A 26,859-nucleotide genomic window follows, 5' to 3' on the forward strand; every position below is an offset into this window, starting at 1 on the left:
CACATCACACACAGACCAGACCGCTGATCTGATGAGAGGAATGGGTGCCTGACTAGACCAGTACAGGTCTAAAATTGCTATAATGTAAAGGCTTTATAGCTACAAAGCTGAAGTATGTGTTCTTTTCAACAAGGTACTGGACAGCATATTTATTTTAAGTTGTTACTGCAATTGATTTGGGGAAGGGCTGACTTTGTTGTTGTTGTTGTTGGTCTTGTTGTTGTTGTTGTTGTGGCGTCTGTGTTCTCTCAACAGAATCTGAGAGGCTGTTTGCAGACAAAGAAGTTATTTTCTGCATTTCCCATAATGCTCCTTTCTAGCAGACTGTCTGTCTCCCTGCTGTGTTGACACAAGGAAACCACCCCCGTCACAGTCTCGTCACGGCAACCAGCTCAGACAGCACTGGTTAGGGACATCCATACATCGCCTGGTTATGAAAAGAGTAATTCTGTTCCAAAGCCAAAATTGCTCTGTGATTTCAGAGCATTTTAGAAGTGTGTTCGGTCTGTTCTGTCTGGCAGTTTTGATGGTGCTATCTGTGATTCAGCACAATGAGAACATTTCTAAAACCTGAATGTAACATGATGGAGATGTGTCTTGATCATGTTGTGTATGTTTTCCCCAGTTTGTGTGTGTGTGTGTGTGTGTGTGTGCGTGTGTGTGTGTTTCCCTCAGTGTGTGTATATTAGTGTTCAATGATGTTGCTTCTGATGGGACATTCTGGGGAACACATGCTTCCCACAGCAATTTCAAGAAAAAATCTAAACTTTTTATTGTTGTGTTGTGTCCTCTGAAAACACAAAATGCTGATGGTCTGCAGGTCTGACGACAGAGAGGATTTGCTGACTGGATCCCTTCCCCCAGGCCTCATTAAGCACTGTACACAAACCTACCGAGTCAAGCAAGTCATTTACCTGTGGTGGCTAAAATCAGTCTCAGGAGTTGTTGACAGATCTGTGGTCTTCAAGACAACACGGCAGCCTCTGCAGGAGTCAACTAATGATTCCCTGAAAGTCCTTAATGAGCGGATTTCTACCTGTGATGTTAGCTGACAAACAGACATCAAAGCACTTAGATTCAAGGCAATCTCATTGATTGAGCTATTGGCCATGTCTTTGAGGTGGCCAAATGACTTACATGTTATGTAATAGCTGCATTGTTAAAACATGACCACTAGGGGTCAGAGTTAAAGATTAACTATTGCCACAGCATTCATTCTCTAAAACATTCTTTAGGTGAGGACCATTGTCGAAGAGATATTGAAATCCCACTACCTAAGGATAAATATTGTCAATGAAGCTCTTATAAATATGACAATGACCTCCGTCTACCACAGCTGAAGTGTGTGCGTGCATGTGTGTGTAGATGACACACAAACATACACGCATACACAAACACAAACACATAGAGACACACACACATGCAAACACACATGTACGCACACACACACATACACACAGTGCTGATTACCAATGGTGAGCTGCCATCTGGAGAGTGAGATTGTTCTGAGATAGTGCTGAACGTGGCCTTACCACTGGGAATGAATGATTAATTGGTTTCTTCAGAGAAAGCAAGTTTTAAAAGAACACTGCACCCCAATCTGCTGCTATAAGAAAAACAAACAAACAATCCATTATCACAGGTCTGTCAGAGACAGGAGATTTACCCCAACTAGGGCAGCAAACACAAATCCACACATGCCCTCCCCATAGAGCAACAGATAGTGCTCTAGAGCGTACTGCGGCCTCGTTTTAAACTAAATGACTTATTAATACAGTCAAGCCAAATACCAGTTTCACTTTCAAACAAAACCTTTCTGTGTGGAAACATAGAAGCTCAATCAGGCAGCAGGCATGTGGTGTGTGTGTGTCTCTGTCTTTGTGTGTGTGTGTGCTTGTACTGGGTATGTGTGTAGACTGAAGGGTGATTTGTCATTGGAGTGTCACATCAGGAAGGCTTACATGACTGCAATGTGTGACTGTGGTTGTATGTAGGGGTGTGTGTGTTTGTTTTGTACTGTAGGTGTGTGTGTGTATGTAGGTGAGTGTGTAGATGTGTGTGTGTGTTTGTTGGCAAAAGTGTGTCTGTGTGTGTATGTAGATGTGGTGTGTGTGTGGGAGTGCATATGTCTGAGTGTGTTTAATTTCATCACTGCCCACTCAGAATGTTTTGACGGTCACGGCTGGCTGGTTTTCCATCTCCTCTCCTCTGCCTACGTCTGGTCCTCATTACCACACGTGATTGGTGGAATTAAAGCAGCATGCTCTGTGCCTATCCCCAAGCAACACATCATACCTCCACAGCCAATGTACTCATGTTCTCTCTCACACGCGTATACATGCACGGGCACACACGCACGCACACACACACACACACACACACACACACACACACACACACACAGGCACAAGGCAGGTTAGCTCCTGTCCCTCCAAGCCCCCCCCCCCCCCCCAGGAGGGTATAGGTGTTAACAGCCCCAGTCAGAGGTGCAGGCAGCACTGTCAGACCTGCTGAACCCAGCCCACCTGGGATGGGAGGAGAAGATGGAGAGCGACGGAGGTCAGAGGGGGAGACACAGGAGAGACCTCCAGGAGGGAGATTCTCCCAGAGGATGGGAATTTAGCTCAGGGGTCACAGGAAGGGGAGCTCCATAGGGGAGACCGCAGGCCTTACTGGGGCCCACGCTGTGGTGGGGAAGTTATCTGTTCTCTCCTTCTAGGTATCCTCCATGCAGGTCTCTCCTCCACGTGTTTTCAAATGTGCAAACACTGAGTGTGCATCAGTAAACTCGTATGTCCTACTTAGACTGAAGTACATTCGTACTCTCATTATCTCCACCATCGTCTGTCTATTCTGTCTGATTGGGTTGAAGAAAAGCTGGCTGATTATGATGAACGTCTTAATCATCTCCTTAGACAGCCTGGTGCATGAAAGCAAGGCAGTCCCCCTGGTTCAGAGTCTGATGACAGGCATGCCGGCTGCAGTACATCCAGTAATGTGGAGCCCAGTGCCATATATGTTGGCTAATGAGCTGTCTCTTTCATTTTCACACACACACACATGCACACACACGCACACACACACACGCACGCACGCACACACACACACACACACACACACACACACACAGTATAGTGGTACCACAAAAGCAGAGAAAGAAAAAGAGAGAGTGACAACGACATGATCTGTGTGTGTATGAGAGAGAGAGACGCCCAGGGAGACAGAATGAGAGAAAAAGGGGGAGAGAGGAAAACATAGAGGGAGAAAGGGACAGAGACAATGAAAGAGAGACAAAAAGATAGAGACATAATGAAAGAGGTGGGGAGAAGGAGAGAAAGACACATAATGAAGAGAGGGAGAGGTAAAGAGATTCAACAACCTCGTATCAGCACTTCTCTCCTTTTTCTGTGTCTAATCTGGGGACAATTTCCTCTCATTATCATGATGACTTTAAACAGTGGCCATCTGGAGGCCAGTTCATACTTTGGTGCATCGTTCCTGTGCAGTGTGTACGTGTGCATGGAAAGGAATAATACATGTTTGGTTCTTGGCAGGGCAGGGAGAGATAGACTTCTTCCACTGTATTGTGTGAGTGTCAAAAACATATCACATAGTCCAAGCTCAGCCCACAGTCTATACACACTATCAGTGACATCTCTGTCTTTCAACTAGCAACAAAGGCTTTACCCTGAGATGTGTGTGTGTGAGAGAGAGAGAGATTCTGCAGTCAAAGGCTTAATTGTATTCAGTATTCTGAAACTTCCTGTCTTCCTTTCATGGGTATCCCTGACCTCGCTGGTCTGTTCACTGCCTATCAAACCTCTCGCCTTCGCAATTCCTGCAAATCTCTCCTCCCTCTGTCGATCCCTCCCCATCGTTCCTCTCTCCTCCCTCTGTCGATCCCTACCCATCGTTCCTCTCTCCTCCCTCTCTCAACTCCTTAATTCGTCTTCACACCTGTGAAGGCCAATCGTTTCCATCTGTGTGGAGTTTTGGAGCAGAAGATCTGATCACATGATATCAACGGTTAACAGTCCAGATCTGTCAGTGGGAGATACTGCTCTCCACACTCAGTTGGTATCCTGCAGTAATGGGCAATGATGCAGATGAAAAACGGTAAAACAGAAAGAGAGATATTGGAGAGAGCGGCATGGAGAGAAGAACAGACATACTTTCACACTAGAACATCTAGTGCAGGTTCTATAGGTCTGTACAAGTGAATGTATTCAGTGTTGCTGTAGATTGTCTGACTGGACTGATAAAGAATAAGAAACTCCAGGTCTTACCAGAGAGGGAAAAGTAATGTAAAAAATCACAATTTATTATGTCAAAAAATAAGAAATAAAATACAAAATTTACAGTAGACTTGAAATATATTTTTCCAATCATACAGATTTATACTTAGAGATTTATGTTAGGTGTTACCCTTAACTATTATGTATGACAGAACCAGTATAAGATAATGACTACACTCATTACATGGAGTGAATGGTTTAATCCCTGTATGGCAACACTTGAGGATGTTGATGTAGGAGCAGGCCCATGTCTTAGAAGCACCAAAGAATACATAGTGGCATTTAATGTACCAAACATATGTGCAACTAAAATAAAACATACAGTACAGGAATATTTCAACAGATTTGCACTCGTTTCAGTAACAAAGCATTTCGCAACAATTACTTATGGATGAAACAAATGAGCTACATTTCAGCATTTAAATAATTCTTAAACATGAACATGTTCCTTTGTCCTGTTCATTCTGAATACAGCAACAAGAACCAGAATCTACTTGATCAAAGATGACATGGAATTGAATTCCACAGTAGTGAATTCTGTCAAGAGTTGTTAGCACCATCAAAATGCTAGGCTTTACAGGGAGGCAAGACTGGGGCATCTATTGCACACACACACAGTTGCTACTGTGCTACAAGATGTGGTGTGTTTGATTACAAGTCAGATGCGTTCGTAACAAAGAGCACCAGAGTATCAGTGTCCGTTAAAACCAGAGTTTAGCTTACGTCAAGATTATTAAGAGTTAACAAAACAGGATTTGCGCAGTAAAGCAGAGTGTGTGTGTGAAAGGGTAACACTGCAGTTCAGATGGCTCAGTTGGTTGACGCATCTCTGGGCACCTCCTACCTGTGTGAGAACGGAAAGCCCACACGCATCTTAACTCTCTCTCCCCCCTCCCTCTAGGACTCCTAGTGTTACCCCATCTGGGATTAGCATCAGCTCACCCAAAGCTCTTCTCCACTCTATTAGTCCAACTTATCATGTGAAAAGGCAAATATCTAGGTTACTATTATGTGCCAGGTGAGTTGTCCAGTCTCCCAGTCTCCCAGAGACCCTCAGACCAGTGGCTCCAGCAGATCCACTGATCTGAGGATCCAGTGGATCCAGCAGATCCACTAATCTGCTGGCTAGCTTGGTAGTCTCACCTTAAAACAACATATTTATACCCCTCCCCCCATAGCAAGTCTTAAATAGCAACAATGACACACACGACACGTACAACATAGAACATGACAGTTTGTGAGGGAACTGGCAGAGGATGGGGTGTGTGGTTCTGAAGGGCAGTCAGCTGGTGGCTCTGCCTCAGCCCAGCCCATGGCTGCTCCCTGGGTCACACAGAGGAGAGCTCACCCTGAATGTCTACCCACACCGACAACAGAACAGGCCCCCCCAGACAGCCCACCTCTGACGTCAAACACTTTGGTTTACAGCAACATAAGGCTTATTGTTTTTCAAGTCTTCATCAAACTGGAAGCTTAGTGATCTCACATAGACACATATCTGAATTGTAAAAGTGTTTTTTTTAAACGTCCATTGGTAACCATGATAACAGTAACGAAAATAATAACAACAACTGCAATAACAACAAATAAAACGTCATGTAACGGTAAAAGACAAAAAAAAAAAAAAAATCTAAAATTGGAGTGCTAGGTGGCAGGGGGAGTGTGTTGGTCATTAACTCTTGCGTGGCGTTTTGTTGGCGTAAAAGTCCCTGCAGGTGTCACAGCAGCGTTGGTACCACCTCATGTCCTTACACAGGCTCTTCTCCCTGACCACGCGGCAGTACACCGTCCACTGGTCACCTGCACACTTGTAGCTCAGAGCAGCTGGGGACACACACACACACACACACACACACGCCCAGTCAGCACACACTCAGATACACATACAGGCACACACACACACACAGAGGGATGCAGGCACACACATGCACACTCTCCCTCTCTTGTGCTAGTGTACTTACCTAATCTGGGTGAGGTGATGGTGTTGATGTTGATCTTCTCGTTGCACGCCCCCTGGTGGCAGGGTCGGTAGGTTGGGGGCCTCAACATGGTCGGGCAGTCGTTACCGTGACGACCCGTCACCCTGTGCATACATTGGACCACTCTGGACTGGAGGCCCTTCCCACAAGATGACGAGCACTGTAAACAGCCAATGATTGTCAGCAACATTTTCATTCATACATGTCCCACACTTCATACACGTCCCACACTTATTGGCTGAATCCTTTCTGAGCTAGAAGTTGCTATTGGTTGCAGCTGGAAGGATCCAGCTCTCCCATTGGCTCATGTGACAGCCAGTGTGACGCTCAAATCTACCAGGATGTTAGTGTGGATCCAGATGTGAGAGCCTTGCTATCCAGACCAGCCCAGTACTCCCCACGACAGCTGGCCCTGTTAGCTGGCCACTGCTACAGCCTCCACAACCTGATACTGTAATGAGGACTGGGATGAGGACTTCCATCACATGGTCTCTATCAACACTGAGAGCATTCACTTTGCTCTGCACGTGTAACCCATTAGCAGAGGCTGTCTACGTCTCCACTGAGAGGGCTGTGCTCTCCAGAAAGACTTACTCACTTGACACGGAGCAAGCAGAGAAGGACTCGGACAGTCTGATTACAATCACTCCTCTTCTCTCAGCAGTTTAATGAGCAAGAGAGCTCTGAAGAGGCTCTTTCAGCAGGGCTGGGGCTTTCATTATCTCTCTCTCATGTTTAAGTGTTTATGAGAGAGACAGGTCTCTTTCTTTTGTCTCTGTCACAGATGAACATGCGCCACACACACACACTAGCAGACACGCATGCACACATACATACACACTCACACACCCACATACAATCACACGTACACAGACACAAACGCCGACATGTATTTTGGAGCTAACACACAAACAAACAAGCGTTTGGCCAAGTGGAGAGAACACTGTGTGAGTGGTGTGGTTCCTGACTAGCTCTGCTCAGATCACTCAGTCCTGTCTAAACCCTGGGAACATGTGACCTCAGGAGAGCTTCCCAGATCCTCCAGCTACAGTCTTCCAGTGTAAAGTGAGATGTTGGCGTCAAGGTTAGTACCAGGCTAAAAGTTGGTGACGTGGTTTGGACTAAGATTGGGGTCAGAATGGCTGTGGCCTAGAGTCTAGGCCCTAAACAACACCCATATCGCAAGAAAGAGAGAGGGAAAGAGACAGACAAAGAGAGAGAGAGAGAGACATGAACATCAGAGAGAGAGATAAGGAAAGAGAGAGACTTTGACGCTGAGAGAGAGGCAGCGACAGAGAGAGCCTCACCTCTCTCTTTGGCCCGCTGTGCCTCAGCCTCTTACAGAATATCCAACAGGCTGATCAAAGCCTCTGCCTCTGGCTCTACCGAGGCTAAAAGGTCAGGGCTAGTTTGGCTCAAACTCAACAGCCGTCGAAACCCTCTCACATGGGGGGAATGGAGGACTGGTTTTGATGCATAGCTGTTTTAGCAGCTTAGAGAGCTTGGCACTCTGTGGGCAGGTAACGGTCACTTTCAGGTGAAGAGGACAAGCCTGTTACAGGTCTCACAGACTGACGTGGCCCTTTAAAAGGTGCAGTCTTGCAGAGTTCTTGCTGGACTGAGTATACTCCTCTGATCAAGGTCGACGCCCACATGTCCCTCTCATTAGAGACAGCACTCTCTGTGATGTCACACACGGTAATGGCCAGGACGGCAGCGTGACATGAGATGCCAGAAGATGACAGGCTTCCTCGCAAGACGAGACAGCGCAATTTAACATCATTTGGCTGTTTCCAGAGCTCCTCATAATTGTGTTGTTTTTTGGTGTTTGATGTATCAATCATGACAGAAAACCCTCTTAGAAAGAGGGTGTCATGAATTGCTACAAAGCAATCTATCTTTCTGAAGATAAAAAGTTGAAGTCACAATCGGGCTTGTTGGTTATTCAGTGTTACTCAGTATGTGACATTTCCACAGAACAGAAACCCAGGCTTCCTTGACAGCCGCTAAACAGACCAGAGAGCTGAGTGGTGCTGGTTCCCACTCGTCAGCCACCGGGTGCAACTAAACCTTCATTTACAGAACATTACTCATCGTTACTCTGTGGGTTTGTTTGTATTCATTAAAAAGCTTACCCAGAGTTTAGCATGAATAAACTGAGTCATACCGACGGTGTCCCTGGCTCTGACAGTGTGTGTGTGTAACAGGTGTGTGTGTGTTTAACAGGTGTGTGTGAGTGCATCTGGGGAGACAGCTGTAGGATGCCATATTGCATCACCAATATTGAGGTTCATCCGAGAAGGACTTCCAGACAAGGGATTATTGTTCTCAGAAAAAAAAAGATGTATTTTCTATAAGCTATTCCCTGCAGCTGACACAACAACATTAGGATTCTTATAGAACTACATTTAGACGTCAGTGGGAGTACTGCTTGTTTTGGTTCCAGTCTGTTAACATCCAGCGGGTTCCACTAGAAGGTTTTGTGATGTCACACTCCAGCCTGCCTTCCCAGGCTGGCCATTAAACCTTAGACAGACCGTCTGTGACACACACATATCATCTGGCCACGCCCCCTACATGTCACATGCAGCTGTCTGCAACCCTATAGGGCGTTTATGACCCCCTTTCAGGAAGTGGCGCCAAGCTTAAGCCAAGGGGTCACTCCGCTAGGTCAGGGGAACACATGACCCCATCTCAGCGTGTGCAGCTGAGGCCAGGGAGAAAGGGCTTCCCGCTGCGGGGCTGCTGAACCAACACAGGTACTCATCCCTCACCGGAGCTCTCGTGAGAGAGGAGGCAGGTGGATCTGGTCTATCTATCAACACACACACACGCGCGCCACGACTGGCACCGACCTACACCCTGTACCACAGTGAAGCATCCATCACGACAGAGGGGACATCTGGACTGGATGGAGGGGTCTATAAACAGCGCACTGGGTGTGTGCTGTGTTTGGGTGTGTTTGGCTGCACCACTTTGTGTATGTTTGTGTTTGGGTGTGTGCATGCTTGTGTGTCTGAGTGTGTGTGTGTGTGTGTGAACACACCTTGGACCAGTCTCCAGTCTTCCACTCGTAGCACTGGGAGTGGTCCTCACAGGGCTCCCCTTCAGCAGGCCTGGACTGGGGGTCACAGCGTCCCTGAGGGTTAGTGCAGCTCACTGTCCTGCTCCTGACCCCCACTCCACAGTCTGACGAACACTGGGGGGAGGGAAGGAAGCCGTTAGAACAAGCATATACAAACAATATATACTGGAAGTGTGTGTGTGTGTATGTGTGTCAGACCTTGGACCACTCGGAGGCCTCCCAGACAGTGAGGCAGAGTCGGCCCTCACAGCCCTGCACGGTGGGGGGCTTGCCCCCCTGGCAGTACAGGTCCCGGGTGTGGATGTAGGAGCCGTTCTGGAGCTGGTACACACACACCACCTCCCTCTGCTGCACACCCTTCCGACACGTCACAGAACACAAGCCCCACTCCCCCGTCACCCACCTGGGAGAGAGAGGAACCAGGAGAGAGAAGGAGAGAGAGAGAGAGAGAGAGAGAGAGAGAGAGAGAGAGAGAGAGAGAGAGAGAGAGAGAGGAAGGTAATGAGAGAGAGAGAGAAGTAGTTCTCTTGTCCACAGTAAAAGCAGTCGTGAGCTGGCCTGTAACACTCACATATCAAACCATGGAAAGCGCATAATACCTGTAACACTACACAACTCATTTGCACCTGTTTCGCACAACAGCACACATCAAACAGTTGAAAGAAAGAAGAGAGAGAGAGCAAGAGCGCCGGATGTGTCTGAACCAAGAACATTACACTCGGTTGACTCGGTTTTGCGATTGCACCAATGGCAGCACGTCCCGTTGTTATCTGGATCTATGGGGAAGGAGATACATGTCTGAGCGGCAGATCAGTGTGGGTGGAACACAATCGTTTTGTGTGTCCGTGTCTGTTCAGATGTGTTTTGGAAGCACAACAGAGTTCCAGGGGCTGCAGACAGGGCTTTCACGCTTCCTCCCTGCATTCTCCACACTGAGAAGCTGCTTTTGATGCCAGAGCTCTCAGATGGATGAGAACATCAATGAGATGAGAGAGGAGAGAGGAGGGGAGAGGCTAGGGGACGGAGCGATTGCCTCTGCGCAGGAAATCAATTGTTACCATGGAAGTGTGAGTTGTGCACTCGCTGTTAGACTGTTGGAAGTGTGTATGTGTGTGTGTGTGTGAGTGTATGTGTGTGCGTGTGAGTATGTGGTGATGTATGCATGTATGTGTGTGTGTCTCACCGGTATTGGCAGGGATGGGTGTTGCACAGGCGTACTTGGGGGAGTGGTCGGTTCTCAGGGTGACAGTGGCTGTCATTGACCACAGACATGGTTTTATTGAGCATCCTCATGCAGGAGACCACAGTCCTCCTCTCACCTAGACACACAGTGGAAGAAGGGGAGGACAGAGAGAGAGAGAGAGAGAGAGAGAGAGAGAGAGAGAGAGAGAGAGAGAGAGAGAGAGAGAGAGAGAGAGAGAGAGAGAGAGAGAGAGAGAGAGAGAGAGAGAGAGGCAATGAGTGACAGAGAACATGAAAAAGAAAGAGAAAGTGGCAAATTGAACATTGAATTTGTTGTGAGTATACAGTAACCTTTAAATCCCCCATGGCAACAGTTCTGTGTCACTGCAGTGTGTAGCCTAGAGGCCATCCTCCTCCTCCTCCTCCTCCTCCTGCTCCCGTCTCTCGCCCCAAACAACCCTCTCCAGCCGCCCCCCTGAACACGACCCGCCTCCGACCCTGAACACTCCAGTGAACTAAGTCACAGCCTCGGCCTAATGCGGAGGCCATCACATCATAAAACTCAGTTAATTAGAGCTCCCAGCAGCGACGGGCAGCAGGGGTGTTGTTATGGCCCAGTGTCTCGGGTCCAGAGCAGCCCAGGCTGGCCAAGTTGCTCAGCGAGGAAATCAGTCAGGACTGCTGAGAGGCAGAATAAGCCACAGATGAAAATAGCCTGAGACAAACTCCTCGTGCTGATCACAACTCTGAGCTACAGTTACCAAGGAAACAGCCACCCAGTGCACTCTTCTCAGAGCAGGATTCCTCTTCCACATTTAAGCCCTTCAGAAATGGGTCACAAACCCAACAAACTCTCGATGAAACTAAGGAGACCTGACTTACGTGCTTCTGTTGGGGCTCTGTAGGTGACAGGTGGAGAACACCTGGCCTCCGTTCACCATATGAGCACACCAGTGTGATGAATGTACATCCCCTAACCCAAACTCCATGAAGACACACAGCATGACCCTGACTGCTGCTGCTACAGTAGCTTGCGCTGGGATGCCCTGCTCCACTCTCCCGGCCCCACCCCCAGACCCAGACCCAGCCGGACAGTCTCCCCTAGCTCTGTTTGAAGTGGTGCCCATGCCTGGCAGGGAACCAGTGTTGGGCAGCCAGCCCCAGATTAGAGACGCAGTGTGGGACCCAGATGCGAGGTGGCGTGGTCCAGATTAGAGCTCCAGATCTAACACATCAGCCCAGAGGACGGCAGCAGCAGGGGAGGGAAGGGCAGCAGCCAGAGCTGGCCTCAAACTGGATCAGGGTCTGGCCACGGATGCAGCTCATGTCCTAGAAACGCTCCAGCCCCATGCACTGATATGAGCAGATATACTGTACGTGTCCGCATGAGCGTTAGCACGGGGCGCATGCGCATGCGCTTGCGTATGGAATCGAAATGAGCGGGTGTGTCTGTGTGCCGCCGCGTGGCCCCACCTCCTCCACACTGCACGCTGCAGTCGTTCCAGCTACTGTGAGTCCAGAGGTAGAGGTGTTCCGGCTCCTTCCGCTCGGCGCTGCTGTTCTCCTGGCCGCTGCTCAGAGACACCGTGTACTCGTAGTGGATCCCATAGGTCTGGTCGTGGAACAGCAGCACCTGCCGAGGGGGAGGGGGTGAAGGGGGGGGGGGGGTGAAAGGGGATGGAGACAGTGAAGGATGGGGGTTAACGGTGGAGAGAAGGGGTGAGGGGGAGGAGGGTGAATAATGAAATACACTATTTATGGGTGCGGAGAGGTCAGTGTGTGACATAACTGTGGGGGCACAGGCCTGGCTAATGTCTTTACCATCAGGTGCAGGGGGGTCTGGGTGGGCCCCTTGGCAGACATCTTCTCCCAGAGGCCCCTCCTCACGTAGCGCACGGTGGTTCCTGCCAGCTGGAACTCCCCCGGGAGCTCGATCTTCCAGTCGCTGTTGATGGACCTCCGGCTGGAGTCTTTCAGAGCTGGAGGAGAGAGGGAGGAGTCAGGGGGAGGAGTCAGGGGAGGAGTCAGGGGGAGACACAAGGTCGAAGGTTCAAACTCAACTGCTGTGCTCTCATAAAGCTTCCTCTTCCCAGTCACGAGTCCACAGTGACAAGGACACATAACAGAGATGATTCAAAAGACCTGAAACACACAACTTGAAAACAAACTGGGGTTTAATCCCTCAACAAAGGGATTTAGAGCCATCCAATCAGCAGAGTGGGTGTAGCCCTCTCTAGGGTGAGTGGAGTTGACTGTGTGTGCTGCTGTCTCCGCCACACCAAAGCAGCACAGCATCGTCACTTGAAAGAGCCCTTGAAGTGGATTGTGGGTTTTCTGAGGTTGGCCCAGCAGACAACCTCACCACACATCCCGAGTTAGCGCACGTCTCTCTGGGCCGAGCCAGACGCCACACAGGAAGTCCACCCTGGGTTGGGTTATGCACTGGAGAGGTTTTTTCTCTCGCTCTCTGTCGCCCTGTGTCTCTTCCTCTCCTTATATCTCTCATTCTTTCCTCCTCCTTCAGTTTTCCCCCTTTCTCCTGTCTGCTGCTGGCTTGGGTTCCCAGAAGAGAGGAATGAAACTAGCTATACGAGAATGAATGACCGAGGGAAGGGTGAGATGCAGTGTGTGCCATAAGACCTCTTTGAGGCTCTCCTGGTTTATGGTTTTGCGATGAGGCCACTGGCATGACTGGGTGGTGTGTAATGACAGGCTTCAGAGAGGAGTAAACATCTAAATAGACTCTAAGCCAGTATGTTTCAAAGTCATAAAAGTACAAAACACGTTAAGCTTAGAAAGTGTAACATTAGAAATCATAACCTATGTCATTAGGATCCAATGTGTACCTTAATTACAGTAACATTTAACTCCACATGTTGCTCTACACTGCTTCAGCTTCACGCCTGTTTTACGGTCCTGTTTGTTTTCAAAGTCGTCTTGTTTTATAGAGAAACATGATTAGGCTGTTTACTCTTCATAAAAGGAGGGGCCTCGCACTGTATGAGGGAAGTGGTGTTTGAGTGCTCTCTTTGAAGACCAGATGTTCCACTCTCTCTCTGAGGGAGCGGTTGGCTTCTTAAGCTCTCCTCTCCTTTATTACTCTCCCCCTCTCCGCCCCGCCCCTCCCCTCCTCTCTTCTCTCCGTTATTCTCCCCTTCGTTCATTTATTCTTTTTTCCTCTCCTATCTTTTGCTGTCCACTTCTCTCCTCTTCTCTCCTTTCCTGTCCTCTGCTCCCCTCGCCCCTCCTCCACTGTGCGAGTGGTTGTGTATGTGTTGTGTGTGAGCATGTGTGCACCGGTGTGTGTGTGTGTGTGTGTGTGTGTGTGAGAGGCCAATGCAATTCATTCTTACCCAGGAAGCTATGGGACGGCTTGTCCTCCACTACTTTGATCCTTCGTGCGCCCACAGGTATGACTGCCGCCTCAATGTAACCTAGGCAACGGACGAGAGAATGAGACGGGGAGAAGAGCAGGCGGTGGGGGGGGGGGGGGGGGGTGAGGAGCAAGGCGCGGCTGGGCTGTTGAGGACTGGGTGCGTGTCAGAAAGGCTCCTCTCGTCTGCTCCTCAAACAGATTTCCTGCTTGTCCCCACTGCAGACAGGAATCCTGCCTTGCCGTCAGGACATAACAGCGCTCTGATGTTTTCAATGCAGTCTTTACAGGACACAGACTACACACAGACTACATTGACTCAGGCTCCTCTGAGATGTCCCAGGTAAAGCTTCAGAAGTAGAGAGTCGAGCAGGATCTGAACAGCAGTCCAGGGTCACCTATTAATGTCCGTACGTGTGTCAGATGACTGGCGACAGTCCCACATAGACTTCCTGCAGGGTGCTCTGACATCACAGTATCTGGAAGGATCTCAGTGGGGCTGAGTGACAGGCCTCACAGCTAATGAGCTTCAGGCTGGTCTGTGTGGGGATCGTGGAACTATTATGTGAGGAGCAGGAGAAAGCTAGCTCTCATGACAAACAAACCAGCCCTTTCCCTCCCTTACACATACACACACACGCATGCCCCACGCACACACACACATGTGCCCTTGGCAGCAACAGTACAAAGCAGTATGGCTAGTTTCCTATAGTTTCCCCGGTCCATAAAAGACTGGTTGTATCCCAGAAGTTTACATGCATATGTCTGATGACAGGAAATATCTGAGAAGTTCAGAGAGAGAGAATGGGAGAGAGAGGGAGAGAGGGGGCAGGAAAAAGAGAGAGAGAGAGAGAGAGAGAGAGAGAGAGAGAGAGAGAGAGAGAGAGAGAGAGAGGGAGGGAGGGAGGGAAGGAAGGAAGGAAGGAAGGAAGGAAGGAAGGAAGGAAGGAAGGAAGGAAGGAAGGAAGGAAGGAAGGAAGGAAGGAAGGAAGGAAGGAAGGAAGGAAGGAAGGGGTGGAAAGAAAGAAAGTAGGAGATATATGGAGAGAGAAAAAAGAGAGATAGAAATAGAGGGGGAGGAGAGAAAGAACGAGGGAGATAAACACCAATAATTGCTTGAGGTAGAACCTTTCACAGAGTAGCCAGTTTGGGGTTATTCCAATTTGACCTCTTTGTAAAAGGTTTGTTAAGCTTTGGAAATAAAAGACCAAACCCGCTAAAAAGATATCAAAACAACAATGAACAATTCTCCTTCAGCTATTTCACAAGCGAAATCACAAACATATTCCTCTGATATTTTAAAAACTATTATGGACCTTTCTCCAGTTCAAGTACGAAAACCTTCTCAAATTCAGATAGAATTTGACAAACTGCTTTGTTCTGCTATAGTGCCACACACACATACACATCCACTCACACTTATCGCACAACAGTACACAATTCACACAGTACTTACCAATGTACCCCATGTCAGTAAAACCCAACAAAGACTCAGTAATAACACCCTTCACTCAGAGAGAAATAGAAATGCCCTTCAACATTAATCTGAGTTCAGTTTGGAGCGTCCTGTCTGATGGCTGACATCATTCATAGGAGGAGGTTAAACTGATCCTAGATCTTTGTCTGTGAGCAACTGCTATCCAGAGCTAGAAACATACAGCACCACACACCTGTGTTAGAGACACCACCTTAATCACCAACACCTGTCACACGTCCCCACACCACCCTCTCCTTCCATCACCCCACCTTCACCCCCACACAATGTTAAAGACAAACCACCCAACACCACCTCTCTGGGTACTTCTGGGACACAAGATTACCTACATGGAACTTCAGTCGCAGCTCAAGGCATAAAAGACACAAATTTGGAAGAAGTATGCTAGGTTTCTCTCAAGACTGAGGTTGTGGGGTTGTAGGGAGATGTAGTTCAGGGTTGTTCTTTGTTCCAGGTTAGGACTACAGATCCCAGGAAAACCCACAGAGGAATGGTTTTCTTATCCACCAACGCTCAAACACTTTAGTCAGGGCAGGAAATGAGCAACACACACACACACACACACACACACACACAGCAAGCACCTTACATGAGAAACACTTGGGGACAGCTCTGGGTCTAGCCATCACACAGGTAGAAACCCTCTTACACTGCCTACTGGTGACTGGGAACACAGAGGCATGGAGAGCACCGTCAGAGACGCTGTGGTCCACACACACAGGTACACACACACACTCCATCACTTCCTCTCTCGTTCGACCTTAATCCACCCCGTCGCTCTCTCTCACAGAACACCATTGAACAGTTCATTTACATTTTCTATTGTGTGAAAGGGTTTTATTGTATTCTCACGTTATTTCCCTTGAAGATAATTAATTCTCACTGAAAGAAACTCATTTTGCGGTAACAAGACAAGGTCTGTCAGTAAATTATTTTACAATCATCCCATCTGTACCCAAAGTCGTTTTGCCTTTCAGAGAAGTAAGCCTAATCCTGACACTACAGGGGAAGCCATTACAGTGGAATAATGAGGGCTTGACTACACCAGCCCATCTCTGTTTAATGTGCAGGTGAATGAAACAGCAGGTAAAGCTGACATGTGCCGTTCACGGCTGGAGGGCACCCTGTGTTGGCTCAGTGTGTATTCCACTACAGATCAAATATCAAAGGTCAGTGTAAGGTCTCCTTGAGGCTAGGGACTGACTGATGGATGTCATTCTAGTTTGCAACCCATCACACTTCCAGATGAGCTCCAGGTCCTCCTGTTATCCAGACCTCCACTGTTCCCCCACCCTACTGTCCTGTAACCCCCCCCCTCCCCTCCTCCCCTACTGTCCTGTTACATCCTCTCCCCTCCTCCCCCACTATCCTGTTACCCCCCTCCCCTCCTCCCCTACTGTCCTGTAACCCCCCCCCCCCCTCCTCCCCCACTATCCTGTTACCCCGCCTCCCCTCCTCCCCCACTATCCTGTTACCCCCCCCCTCCTCCCCCACTATCCTGTTGCCCCGCCTCCCCTCCTCCCCCACTATCCTGTTACCCCCCCCCTCCTCCCCCACTATCCTGCTGCCCCCCCCCCCTCCTCCCCCACTGTCCTGCTACATCCTCTCCCCTCCTCCCCCACTATCCTGCTACCCCCCCCTCCTCCCCCACTATCCTGTTACATCCTCTCCCCTCCTCCCCCACTATCCTGTTACATCCTCTCCCCTCCTCCCCCACTATCCTGTTACCCCCCCCCTCCTCCCCCACTATCCTGTTACCCCCCCCTCCTCCCCCACTATCCTGTTGCCCCGCCTCCCCTCCTCCCCCACTGTGCTGTTACATCCTCTCCCCTCCTCCCCCACTCACCCATGCCCTTGGTGTGGTTGAAGTCTCCTTTGACAATTTTGCAGGATCGTCCATCTCCGCTGCACACTCCACAACGATCCTCCTTAGCAGACGAGCCAATGATGCCGTCACACCCGATTCTCTGACCGCAGAAAGGACACAACAGGAAGTACATGACAGGAAGCACTCAAGAGCAGCCATTACTGACTGAGAGCTGAAGACATAAAACAGTGGTGGCAGCCTAGTCCAGTCTATTCAAGTCCAGTCTAGTCAGGTCTAATCCAGTCTAGTCATTCTTGCTCAACTCTTGGAAACACTTTACATTAAGGTTACATTAATTACTATGTAACTACACAGCAACACCTATAGTAGCAACAGTAGAGTTACATATATAACTGTTATGTAGTTACATTTCATTACGGGTTCATGGTTTCACAACATGATCTCAAGAAGTTATTCTTCAATCTTCACCTCAACTAAATCCTTTTTCCTTGGCCTAAGGGCACTGAAAGCAAAATGTAGCAGTCCATTCCTTCTGGTGATGCGTGTTCATTCGTCCCTTTGTTTGAGTGTGTCCCACTTCTCTTTTATGGTGGACAAAGATATGACATTGATTTTGCTGCACTGTACTGTGCATGATTATTATTAAGATGTTATTGTTGTACTGTAGTTACAATACAATTGATATTGTTCACCCTGCTTGGTAGCTTATGTGGTTCCTACATTGGGGATGATGTCAAATGTCTTTCTTTGTGTCGTGTACATCTTGTACCAGAGCACATCACAGAGACTCACTCATTATGTTATGTGATTGAATTAGAAGTGGATGTCGACTGAAAGTACAATCAGTTTCCATGGAAACCCAGTGTTTCCATGACATACTCCTGTCTCCTCCACAAACACGTGTATTTATTTTTTATGTAATCTTTATTTTATCAGGCAAGTCAATTATGAACACATTATTATTTACAACGACACACCCCTGTCTCCACAATGACACTCCCTCACTGTTTAGACAGCATGTAACCCTTCCCAGCAATTAGCACTGAGTTGAATCAGCTGGGCTCCTACACGTTCCCTTAAACTAAAAACAGGTTACACAATCAATGGGCACACACAATCCGGGCACACACAATCCGGGCACACACTGTAGCTCACACGGTTACACAAAGACACTCTCTCACACACATGCACACACACACAGTTAAAGATAAGGATATGGTCTGTGAGGGAGGTTGTGTGGTTGTAGGGCTGGAATTTCAGAATCAGTGAAACTCTGAAACGCTCCTCAGAGGAATCTGGGACACAGGGAATCTTGCTGATTCAGACTAAGTGAAAACACACACACGCATGCGCACACACAAACACTAATGCATGCATTTAGCATTGTGTGGGGTAGCGCAGGCTTATGAGGAATAGAGAGGGTTTATGTGCGGCAATGTGGGCTGGTGTGGGCAAGAGTGGTGTATTGTGGATGCAATATTTCCCTGATTGCAGGGTTTTCTGTCAGACCAGAAGGAAAGTGGAGCTAAGTCTCTGCTTTTTCTTGTCTTCATCTGTCTCTCCCTCTCTCTCCCCCTCTCTCTCTCTAAGTGTGTTTTGATAGCATTCCTGAGTTTCATACACCCAGCCTAACAAAACATTTAGACCTTCCCTCTCTCTCTGCAATATCATATATTTGTTCTCTCTCTCTCTCTCTCTCTCTCTCGTTCCTCCCCTTTATCTCACTCTCAGTCCGCTTGTTGCCTCCTCTTTCTCTCTGCCTGCCTCTCCTTCCTCTCTGAACACACCTCCCCCTCCTTTCTCTCCCCTTTCTCTGCTTTCCTTCCCCTTATCTCTCCACGACCCTCTCTCTCTTCCTGTCTCCACACACCACCCCCACCCCCCCTCCAGGTCAGATGACAGGGATCAGGGTTAGGGAATGGTGTGTTTGGTCAAACAGTAGATCTCGATGATGTAGCAGGGTGCATGACCAAGGAGAGAGAGAGAGAGAGAGAGAGAGAGAGAGAGAGAGAGAGAGAGAGAGAGAGAGACAGAGACAGAGAGACAGAGAGACAGAGAGAGTTTCAGCTACTGTATACTGCAGTCCATCATTAGGGCTGTGTGTCTTTGTCTGTCAACATATGTGTTTGTCAGAGAGAGAGAGAGAGAGAGAGAGAGTGAGAGAGAGAGAGAGAGAGAGAGAGAGAGAGAGAGAGAGAGAGAGAGAGAGAGAGAGAGAGAGGGAGTCAACTCGGAATGAGACTGACAGACAGTGCCAGTGTTCTAACCTAAGACCATCTTAAAGCTCAGGGTCAAGGTCAGGGTTGGAGTTAGGATTTGCCGACAGCAGCACTTTCCCTCGACACACAGGGTGAACACATTAGCAATCTGGGAAACGGCTTTATGTTCTTCCCAGATCTGATCTCCATTCACCCGTGTCTATCCATTGGCTAGCTCCGGCCAAGAATCTTCTCTTACATCCCTCTTCTTGCTTTCTTTGTCTCTCTCCTCACCCCCTGTTCCTGAAGGGGCGGGGCTGCACAGCACTATAAATAAATATGATGATGGCTGAACAGGAAGTACTGGTCTGACCCTTGTTACCTCCCTGGCCAATTAAAACGTAAAGTTCCCAGGTCTGCCAAGTCCCTGCTTGAATTAGGTGCAGTTTGGAAAGAGAGGAGAAATAGATGAAGGGAGAGAGGGAGATTTTGTGTGTGTTTGCCAGTGAGTGTGTGTGTGTGTGTGTGTGGAGTACCTGACACCTGCCACTGACACACAGATCGGTCTCATAGGGTCCACAGGGCGTGCCATCCATCACTCTCTCTGCAACCAGGACCGGGGCATCTCTGCCCACAGGGCTACAGAACAGAGCACAAGGCTTCTCTGTACACACACACACACACACATGCCCACACACAAGTATGAGTTGAATGGCTATCTTACTTCACCCGTTGGAATGCATTACATAGAGATCATTTAAATTTATCGTTAATAATGAGTTAGTAGGAGTGAAGAGTGTATGTTTTCAGCACTTGAAATGACATTGTGTCTCTGTGTGTGAGTGTGTGCCTGTGTGTTACTCACCATCGTTCATAACAGCAGTCCACACACCACTCTTCCTCTTGCTGCCGTGGCGGTCATAAGACAGACACTGCTGGTCCCTGAAACTGGGGGTCCCCTTGGGGCAGGGGGGGCCCTCACACACCTTGTGCTCTACACTGGCCCTCTGGCAGTGTCTACCCCCCGGACCAGGCCTGGAGATACACACAAAACCGTCTATCAACACAAACATACACACACATACATATACACACACACACACGCACGCGCACCAATCCCACACACGTGACCTACGGTGGGTTGTCACATTTCCTCTGCCTGAACTGGGCTCCGGTCCTGCAGGTTCTACTGCACATGCTCCACGGGCTCCAGGGGCTCCAGTCCCCGTCCACATGCTGAGGGATGGGAGTCTTGCTCACACACTCCCCTGCCCTGCACCACTGACACAAACACACACACATACGCACACACACACATACACACACACACACACAGATACACACACACATAAATACACACCCAGATACACACAGCATTGTGTAAAATGTACACATTTCAAATGAATGAAAGCTGGATAGCCAGAATAAGAAGTGTGGCCCGTAGTGCAGCCTGTCCCAGCAGACAGACAGACAGGCAGATAGACAGACAGGCAGACAGACAGACAGACGGAGCACAGGAGCCCTACCTTGTCTGCTCCACACTCTGTCCCATCCAAAGGAGGGTCCAGCTTGGTCTTGCAGGATGCATCGCCCTCCACCAGACACCACAGACCAGCACACATCAGGTGCTGAAACACACGTCACAGGATTTACACACATTCACACGCACACAAGCAGGCAGGCACACACCCACTGACACACCTAGTGCCGGAACCAAACAACATGATGATCATCCATCCGTCCATGTGTCTGCCTGTCCTGTCTGCCTGACATCCGATCACAGAGCACAAAGCAGTGCCAGATGGAGCGAGGGTCTAGTAGGACTCACTAAACCTCCACCTGGCCCTGGAATCTCTGGCACGACCACAAAACATAAAAGACAAAGACAATACAAGTCCCTACTATCTAAAAGAGTGTCCATGCGCGAGGAGTTCTGTTTGAAGTTATATGCTGTGTGACCGCTCACAGTCACACTGCCATCGAGCTTGTTCCGAAGCTCTGTTTGTGTGTGTGTGTGTGTGTAAGCTTGTGTATGTTTGTGTGTGTGAGCTTGTGTATGCTTGTGTGCGTCTGGGGTTTATAGAGAAGGGTAATGTGTTCATAATGGTGTGTGTTATCTTGCTAGCAGGAGATGTGGTGGCTGGGCGCCTCAAGGCAGGGTTTTGACAGTGGGCTGCTGTAGCAGTCTGGCTCCCGCCTGCTAACTCTCTGTATTTATCCCTGCACACTACATAAAGCTGTCTGTCAGCAGGACAGCCAAGGAGGCAGATTATGTTCTCTTCGTGTGTGTCTGTCGGTCTGTCGGTCTGTCTGACTGATTGTGCTGCTTGAGTGCGTGACGGTTTTCATTTCGTTGCCGAAAACGATCCATCATCCTATAAAACAACCTTATCTCCATGTGGATCAAGCTGAGCTTTGCTCTTTTTCGACAACTGCACTGCACACGCACAGAGAAACACTGCGCACCATGTTTCCCGGTCCACCTGTAATATTTCTGCCGTGGTTTCTTCATAGGTTTATTTTGATATTTTTCATCATCTCTTCTTCTTCCTCGGGGGAAGAAAGGCTGTTACAGACCATTTGTGGTGTGAATGCCCGCAGATGTGTGTGTGTGTGTCTTTTTGTATGAGTGTGACTGGGGTTTCCACGGCGAGGGGTCAGGGCCTGTGAAGAACCAAACAGCAACATCACACTCATTTACCCCAAATAACTCCCTGTTCTCTGGGGCACCTCTCCTCTCTCCTTCCACTGGAAAGGTGCTCACACCTCTCTCCAGCATTCCAGTTGATGTTTTCTAAACGCACTGGGGCTAAGGAGGATTGTTCCTGTGCCCTCACTCCTGGGACACACGGGCTGGGTTAGCAGCCAATCGATCATGTAGCACTGTAGAGGCATGTCACAGTTGCTGTTGGAAGCTCCTATTTCTGGAAAACGGTTACTTTTCATCGACATGCTCACACACACACACACACACACACACAGACAGGCACACACACACGCTGTGTCTTACCTCCATGTTGCTGCAGAAGGTGGCGTTGGTTCCAAACAGGATCTGACACTGTTCGTCAGCACTGTAGTGCATGCCTGGCAGCTTGGGGGGCAGTCGCACCTGGTAGCGACTCCTTGTGTCTGTGTGCAGCAGGCATGTGCTGGCTTTAGACCTGGGTGCCAGTGAAACAGATACACACACACAAACAATGAACATACTAGATATCATAAGGGTGATATTGACTATTGATTCAGATTGTCAAACGGTTCTGTGCAGAGAGATTGTGTTTGTGTTAGGCTGAGATTCAGTTGATGGTGACATTAGTCTTGTCCAGTGCGATGTCTGTGTTTCTAACCAGTATCAACCCAGCTAGCACCAAGCCCTGCAGTTCAGCAGGAAGCCTTTATCTCAGAGAGCCACACAGAACACGTACAGCTGAGAACAACACACACACACACACACATCTTGTCTCACAGAAGAGCTACAGTCTCCCACAAGCATAGCTAATCCAGAATACACAATCTCCCCAGCCTTCCTCCTCCCTCCCCAGCCCTCCTCCTCCCTCCCTCCCCATCCCTCTTCCTCCCTCCCTCCTTCCCCAGCCCTTGGTGTTCACCATATCAATGGGTCAATGTGATCTCCAGTGAATGGTTAACAAGCAGCAGCCCACAGACCATCCATGAGATCATCTCTGTTGCTGGGTGGGTGATACATGTATTGATTATGAGACAGACGTCATTGAATTTGATTAAAAGCTCTGACTGCATAGAGTCTATCCCCTAGATCAGCCATTTCCTCTGCAGGGTTCACAAGTTCATGTCAGCACAGACATTTACAACCAGCCTCAATCTTCAAAGTCTCTGTGAGGAACTCAGTCACTTATTGAAGTCAGTAGAATAAATAACAACCACAAGGCATGAGAGGGTGTGTGTGTACAGTACATGTAAGTGTGTGTGTGTGTGTGTGCACGTTTGCATTTGCCTCTGCATGCACGTTTGCATCTGTGTGTTGCCACTTTCAAAGAACTCCACGGAAACAACTCATAATGCAGGCGCACAGTCAGGAAGTGGAAAATGTAGCAGGGTTCAGCCCATCAGACTGAGGCACATGTTCCACCCTCATAGACTCTACAGGCCACCATAGACTGTCTGCCTGACTGAACACTCTTGGATACCAGACCCCCTAAGCTGCTGTCACATGGTACACTTAGCAGGCTGATGCTGTGAGGGTGTATGTGGTCGTGTGTGTGCATGCGTGCGTGTGTAAATTCTCACCTGAGGAAGTTCTCCAGATCGTCACGACTGCACGAGGACCAGGATAGGTCACTAGGATTCCTGCCCTTCACCCATTCGCCAGACATGATGTGGGAGTGGCCTGTGCAAGTGGCATGGTCATCGTCATGGCTCATACCCATACTAAGGAAAAGATGATACACACACACACACACACACACACACATACATACAAACACACATTTAATTAAAAAATAAATATATCTAGGACAGAAACACAAACCCCCTATCTGACAACAAACACTGCTGCATACCTCAGAACACTTTTTAGTACTTCAAACACCTGCAACCGATCCCAACACACCTGTAACACATTCACTAGAAGAGGTCACTGCCTCAGGGGATTCAACGGGAAGGGATCTTCAACTCACTGGGTGTGTGTTAGGGAGTGTGTGTATGAGTGGGATTGGGCTTGTGTCTATATGTACGCCCTGTTCACATGTGGAGATGTTGGTGCATGTCCGTGTGTGCATGCAAGTGTGTGTGTGTGTGTGTGTGTGCATGCAGAGCAGGGCCGAGAGAGAACAAGAGCTGAGATGTTGAAACAGAGAGGATTGTGCTTGGAGAGGTGCTGTGTGTGTTTCCTCTAAAGCCGTGACCTACATTTGCAAATTAAAAACAACAAGCCAGCTCAAACTCCAGGCAGCGACTCAGAAACTAATAAAAAGCACTGAGTGGAGTCCCAGTGTCCAGGCTTTGTTCCCAGCTATAATGAAAGCAATATCAAATTACATATCAAGACCCATGTAACGCCATGTACACAGTGCAGACTGAACAGAGGGGAGGAGAGCCCATGTATCCAGCCCTGGTGTCTCCTATACAGACTGACTATCTCCTCAACAAGAGGAGAGACCAGCTGCATGATGAGTCCAACTCCAACCTGTCTCCTGCACCGCTGAACCAAACACAAGCTTTAGAAAAGCATTTAGTCCAGCAGCAGCATTAATCCATAAGGACTTCAGGAGTGTGCATGAGACGCAATCATGAAACAAGTCTCTCTCTTCAGCACAAAATCAGCTTCGAACAGAATCAATCTGGTTTCCTGGGAGCGCTGATTGGACTGAGAGTCCCTGGAACCGACAAGTGTGCTGTTGGAGAACGCATTGTTTGCAGCACTCAATGACATGAGTCAATGTTGACATGCATCCTCCAGAACAAGCTGATCAATATCCACAGACTTTGTGATTAGACAGTCCAAGAGATCGCTTTGTCACTAGGAACTGCTCTGTCACTGCAGACTGCTCTATGATTAGAGAGAGAATGTGTGTGTGTGTGTGTGTGTGTGTGTGGGGGGGGGGGTTAGTCTAGTCACAAAGAGACCAATAAGGTGTGAATGCCAGCCGACGCTTTTTTTCTTCTATGAAGCACAGAGAGGAGGGCACCTAAACCCAGCACTTTAATAAGAGTTTCACACACTCAGCACAATGAGGCCTTGTATGTGTGTGTTAGTACGTGTGTGTGTGTGTGTGTCCAGTGTGGCAGCGCCTCGATAATCACACCCTGTGTTATGGGCAACCGTCTGTCTTGCTCCAGGCCAGCCTGGTATGCTGTGTGTGTGTGTGTGTGTGTGTGTACAGAAGCATGGGCAGCAGTCAGGTGTGCTCCATGCCAGCTCGTTACCTCTCTCAGCCATTAAAGCAGGGGTCCTGGCACCCTGAGAGAGGCTGCCCGATGCTGCCTGATGAAAACTCTGATAACTCCTGAGGGGCCTGGCAAAACCACAAAGCTGTTGCAAAGGCTAATTCACTCTGGCAGTATTTCCAGTTGAGTTTGGTGTTGGCTCTGCATCCCTGCTCTATCAAAGAGGGCTTTATGTAGTGCTGCTGTAAAAGCTGCCTAGCTGTTGCAGACACCTTGCTGCCACAGCAGGAATAAAAACATGGATATTTAGTCAAACATTACGGCGGATTTGACCATAAAAAAAGCTAAAGTGCCAGAGAGTATATAATGGTTTGTGTCCAAAACATACAGAAATATGTGGGTCCTAGCTCTGTGGCAATAGGGAAGGCCAGGTTGAGACAGACAGGCAGACAGGCAGACAGGCAGACAGACAGACAGACAGACAGACAGATATGCAGGCAGGCAGGCAGGCAGGCAGGCAGGCAGGCAGGCAGGCAGGCAGGCAGGCAGGCAGGCAGGCAGGCAGGCAGGCAGGCTGACAGAGACAGACAGAGACAGACATACTTGTGTCCTAGCTCGTGGGTGATGGTGAAGGCCAGGTTGAGACAGACAGACAGACAGACAGACAGACAGACAGACAGACAGACAGACAGACAGACAGACAGACAGACAGACAGACAGGCAGACAGACAGACAGAGACAGACATACTTGTGTCCCAGCTCGAGGGCGATGGTGAAAGCCAGGTTGAGACAGACAGACAGACAGACAGACAGACAGAGACAGACATACTTGTGTCCCAGCTCGTGGGCGATGGTGAAGGCCAGGTTGAGTCCGTTGTCCTCTGCTAGAACACACTTCCTCTTGGAGCTGCAGGTTCCTCCCAGGTAGGCGATCCCTGTGACACAGGAGGGCAGCACAAAGGGGGGGGGGGGGTCATCTCAACAGGCCGTCATGACACGCCCCCACCCCTGCAGATCAGGGGAGGGGGGAGGGGGGAGAGGGGGGAGGGGGAGGGAGGCCCACTGGATGGAGAAGGAAGAGCTCAGTACACTGTGCAGCATGCTGATGCTGTGTTAACTACAGGTATGATGTAACTGTGCACACAGCCACAAGTGTGACAGGGTAAAAAACAGGTGGGGGGGGGGTGTAGAAGATGTTGGGGGGGAAGGACACTACCCCCTGCTATGGCTGAGCCACATCCTTGAACCTTTTCCAACTTTCATACACGTTTGTAATTTGTCAGATTCAGGCCATGACCGCAGCGCTCCCCCCCCCCCCCCCCCCAACGCTCCACCCCACCCCCCACCCCTCTCGTCCTCCAGATGTTCACTCCTCTGTCATCCTCTCCCTAACCAGTACACGTATGGGCTGAGAAAACATGAACTCAGCCCCTCCAGGTCAGGGAATGTCTGTTCAAATCACCCTCGAACAACACACGGGGTGAGCGGCTCCACTCCGGCTGTTCCTCTTGTTCCGGTGAGGTCTTTCTCATACCTGAGACCAGACACACGCTCCCTGCTGA

At 49.0% G+C, this 26,859-nt stretch overlaps 1 protein-coding gene across 1 annotated transcript in view; it reads right to left on the bottom strand.

The window, feature by feature from the left end:
- Positions 1 to 5,073: 5,073 nt before the first annotated feature.
- The window catches only part of adamts17 (ADAM metallopeptidase with thrombospondin type 1 motif, 17), a 44,527-nt gene continuing 22,741 nt past the window's right edge, over positions 5,074 to 26,859 (bottom strand). Inside the window, exons 8-24 of the mRNA XM_084683098.1 lie at positions 26,127 to 26,232; positions 23,699 to 23,839; positions 22,446 to 22,596; positions 20,962 to 21,063; positions 20,571 to 20,716; positions 20,301 to 20,470; positions 19,972 to 20,099; positions 17,256 to 17,376; positions 15,999 to 16,073; positions 13,895 to 13,975; positions 12,363 to 12,520; positions 12,015 to 12,174; positions 10,543 to 10,678; positions 9,558 to 9,762; positions 9,321 to 9,473; positions 6,257 to 6,434; positions 5,074 to 6,119 (exon numbers count right to left, since the gene is read on the bottom strand). Of these exons, the coding sequence (XP_084539224.1) occupies positions 5,968 to 6,119; positions 6,257 to 6,434; positions 9,321 to 9,473; positions 9,558 to 9,762; positions 10,543 to 10,678; positions 12,015 to 12,174; positions 12,363 to 12,520; positions 13,895 to 13,975; positions 15,999 to 16,073; positions 17,256 to 17,376; positions 19,972 to 20,099; positions 20,301 to 20,470; positions 20,571 to 20,716; positions 20,962 to 21,063; positions 22,446 to 22,596; positions 23,699 to 23,839; positions 26,127 to 26,232 (2,363 nt within the window). The 3' untranslated portion in view covers positions 5,074 to 5,967. The remainder of the gene's footprint in view (positions 6,120 to 6,256; positions 6,435 to 9,320; positions 9,474 to 9,557; positions 9,763 to 10,542; positions 10,679 to 12,014; positions 12,175 to 12,362; positions 12,521 to 13,894; positions 13,976 to 15,998; positions 16,074 to 17,255; positions 17,377 to 19,971; positions 20,100 to 20,300; positions 20,471 to 20,570; positions 20,717 to 20,961; positions 21,064 to 22,445; positions 22,597 to 23,698; positions 23,840 to 26,126; positions 26,233 to 26,859) is intronic.

Source organism: Hypomesus nipponensis, chromosome 19, assembly GCF_054491055.1.
Source record: "Hypomesus nipponensis isolate SF chromosome 19, ASM5449105v1, whole genome shotgun sequence".
NCBI lineage: Eukaryota > Metazoa > Chordata > Actinopteri > Osmeriformes > Osmeridae > Hypomesus > Hypomesus nipponensis.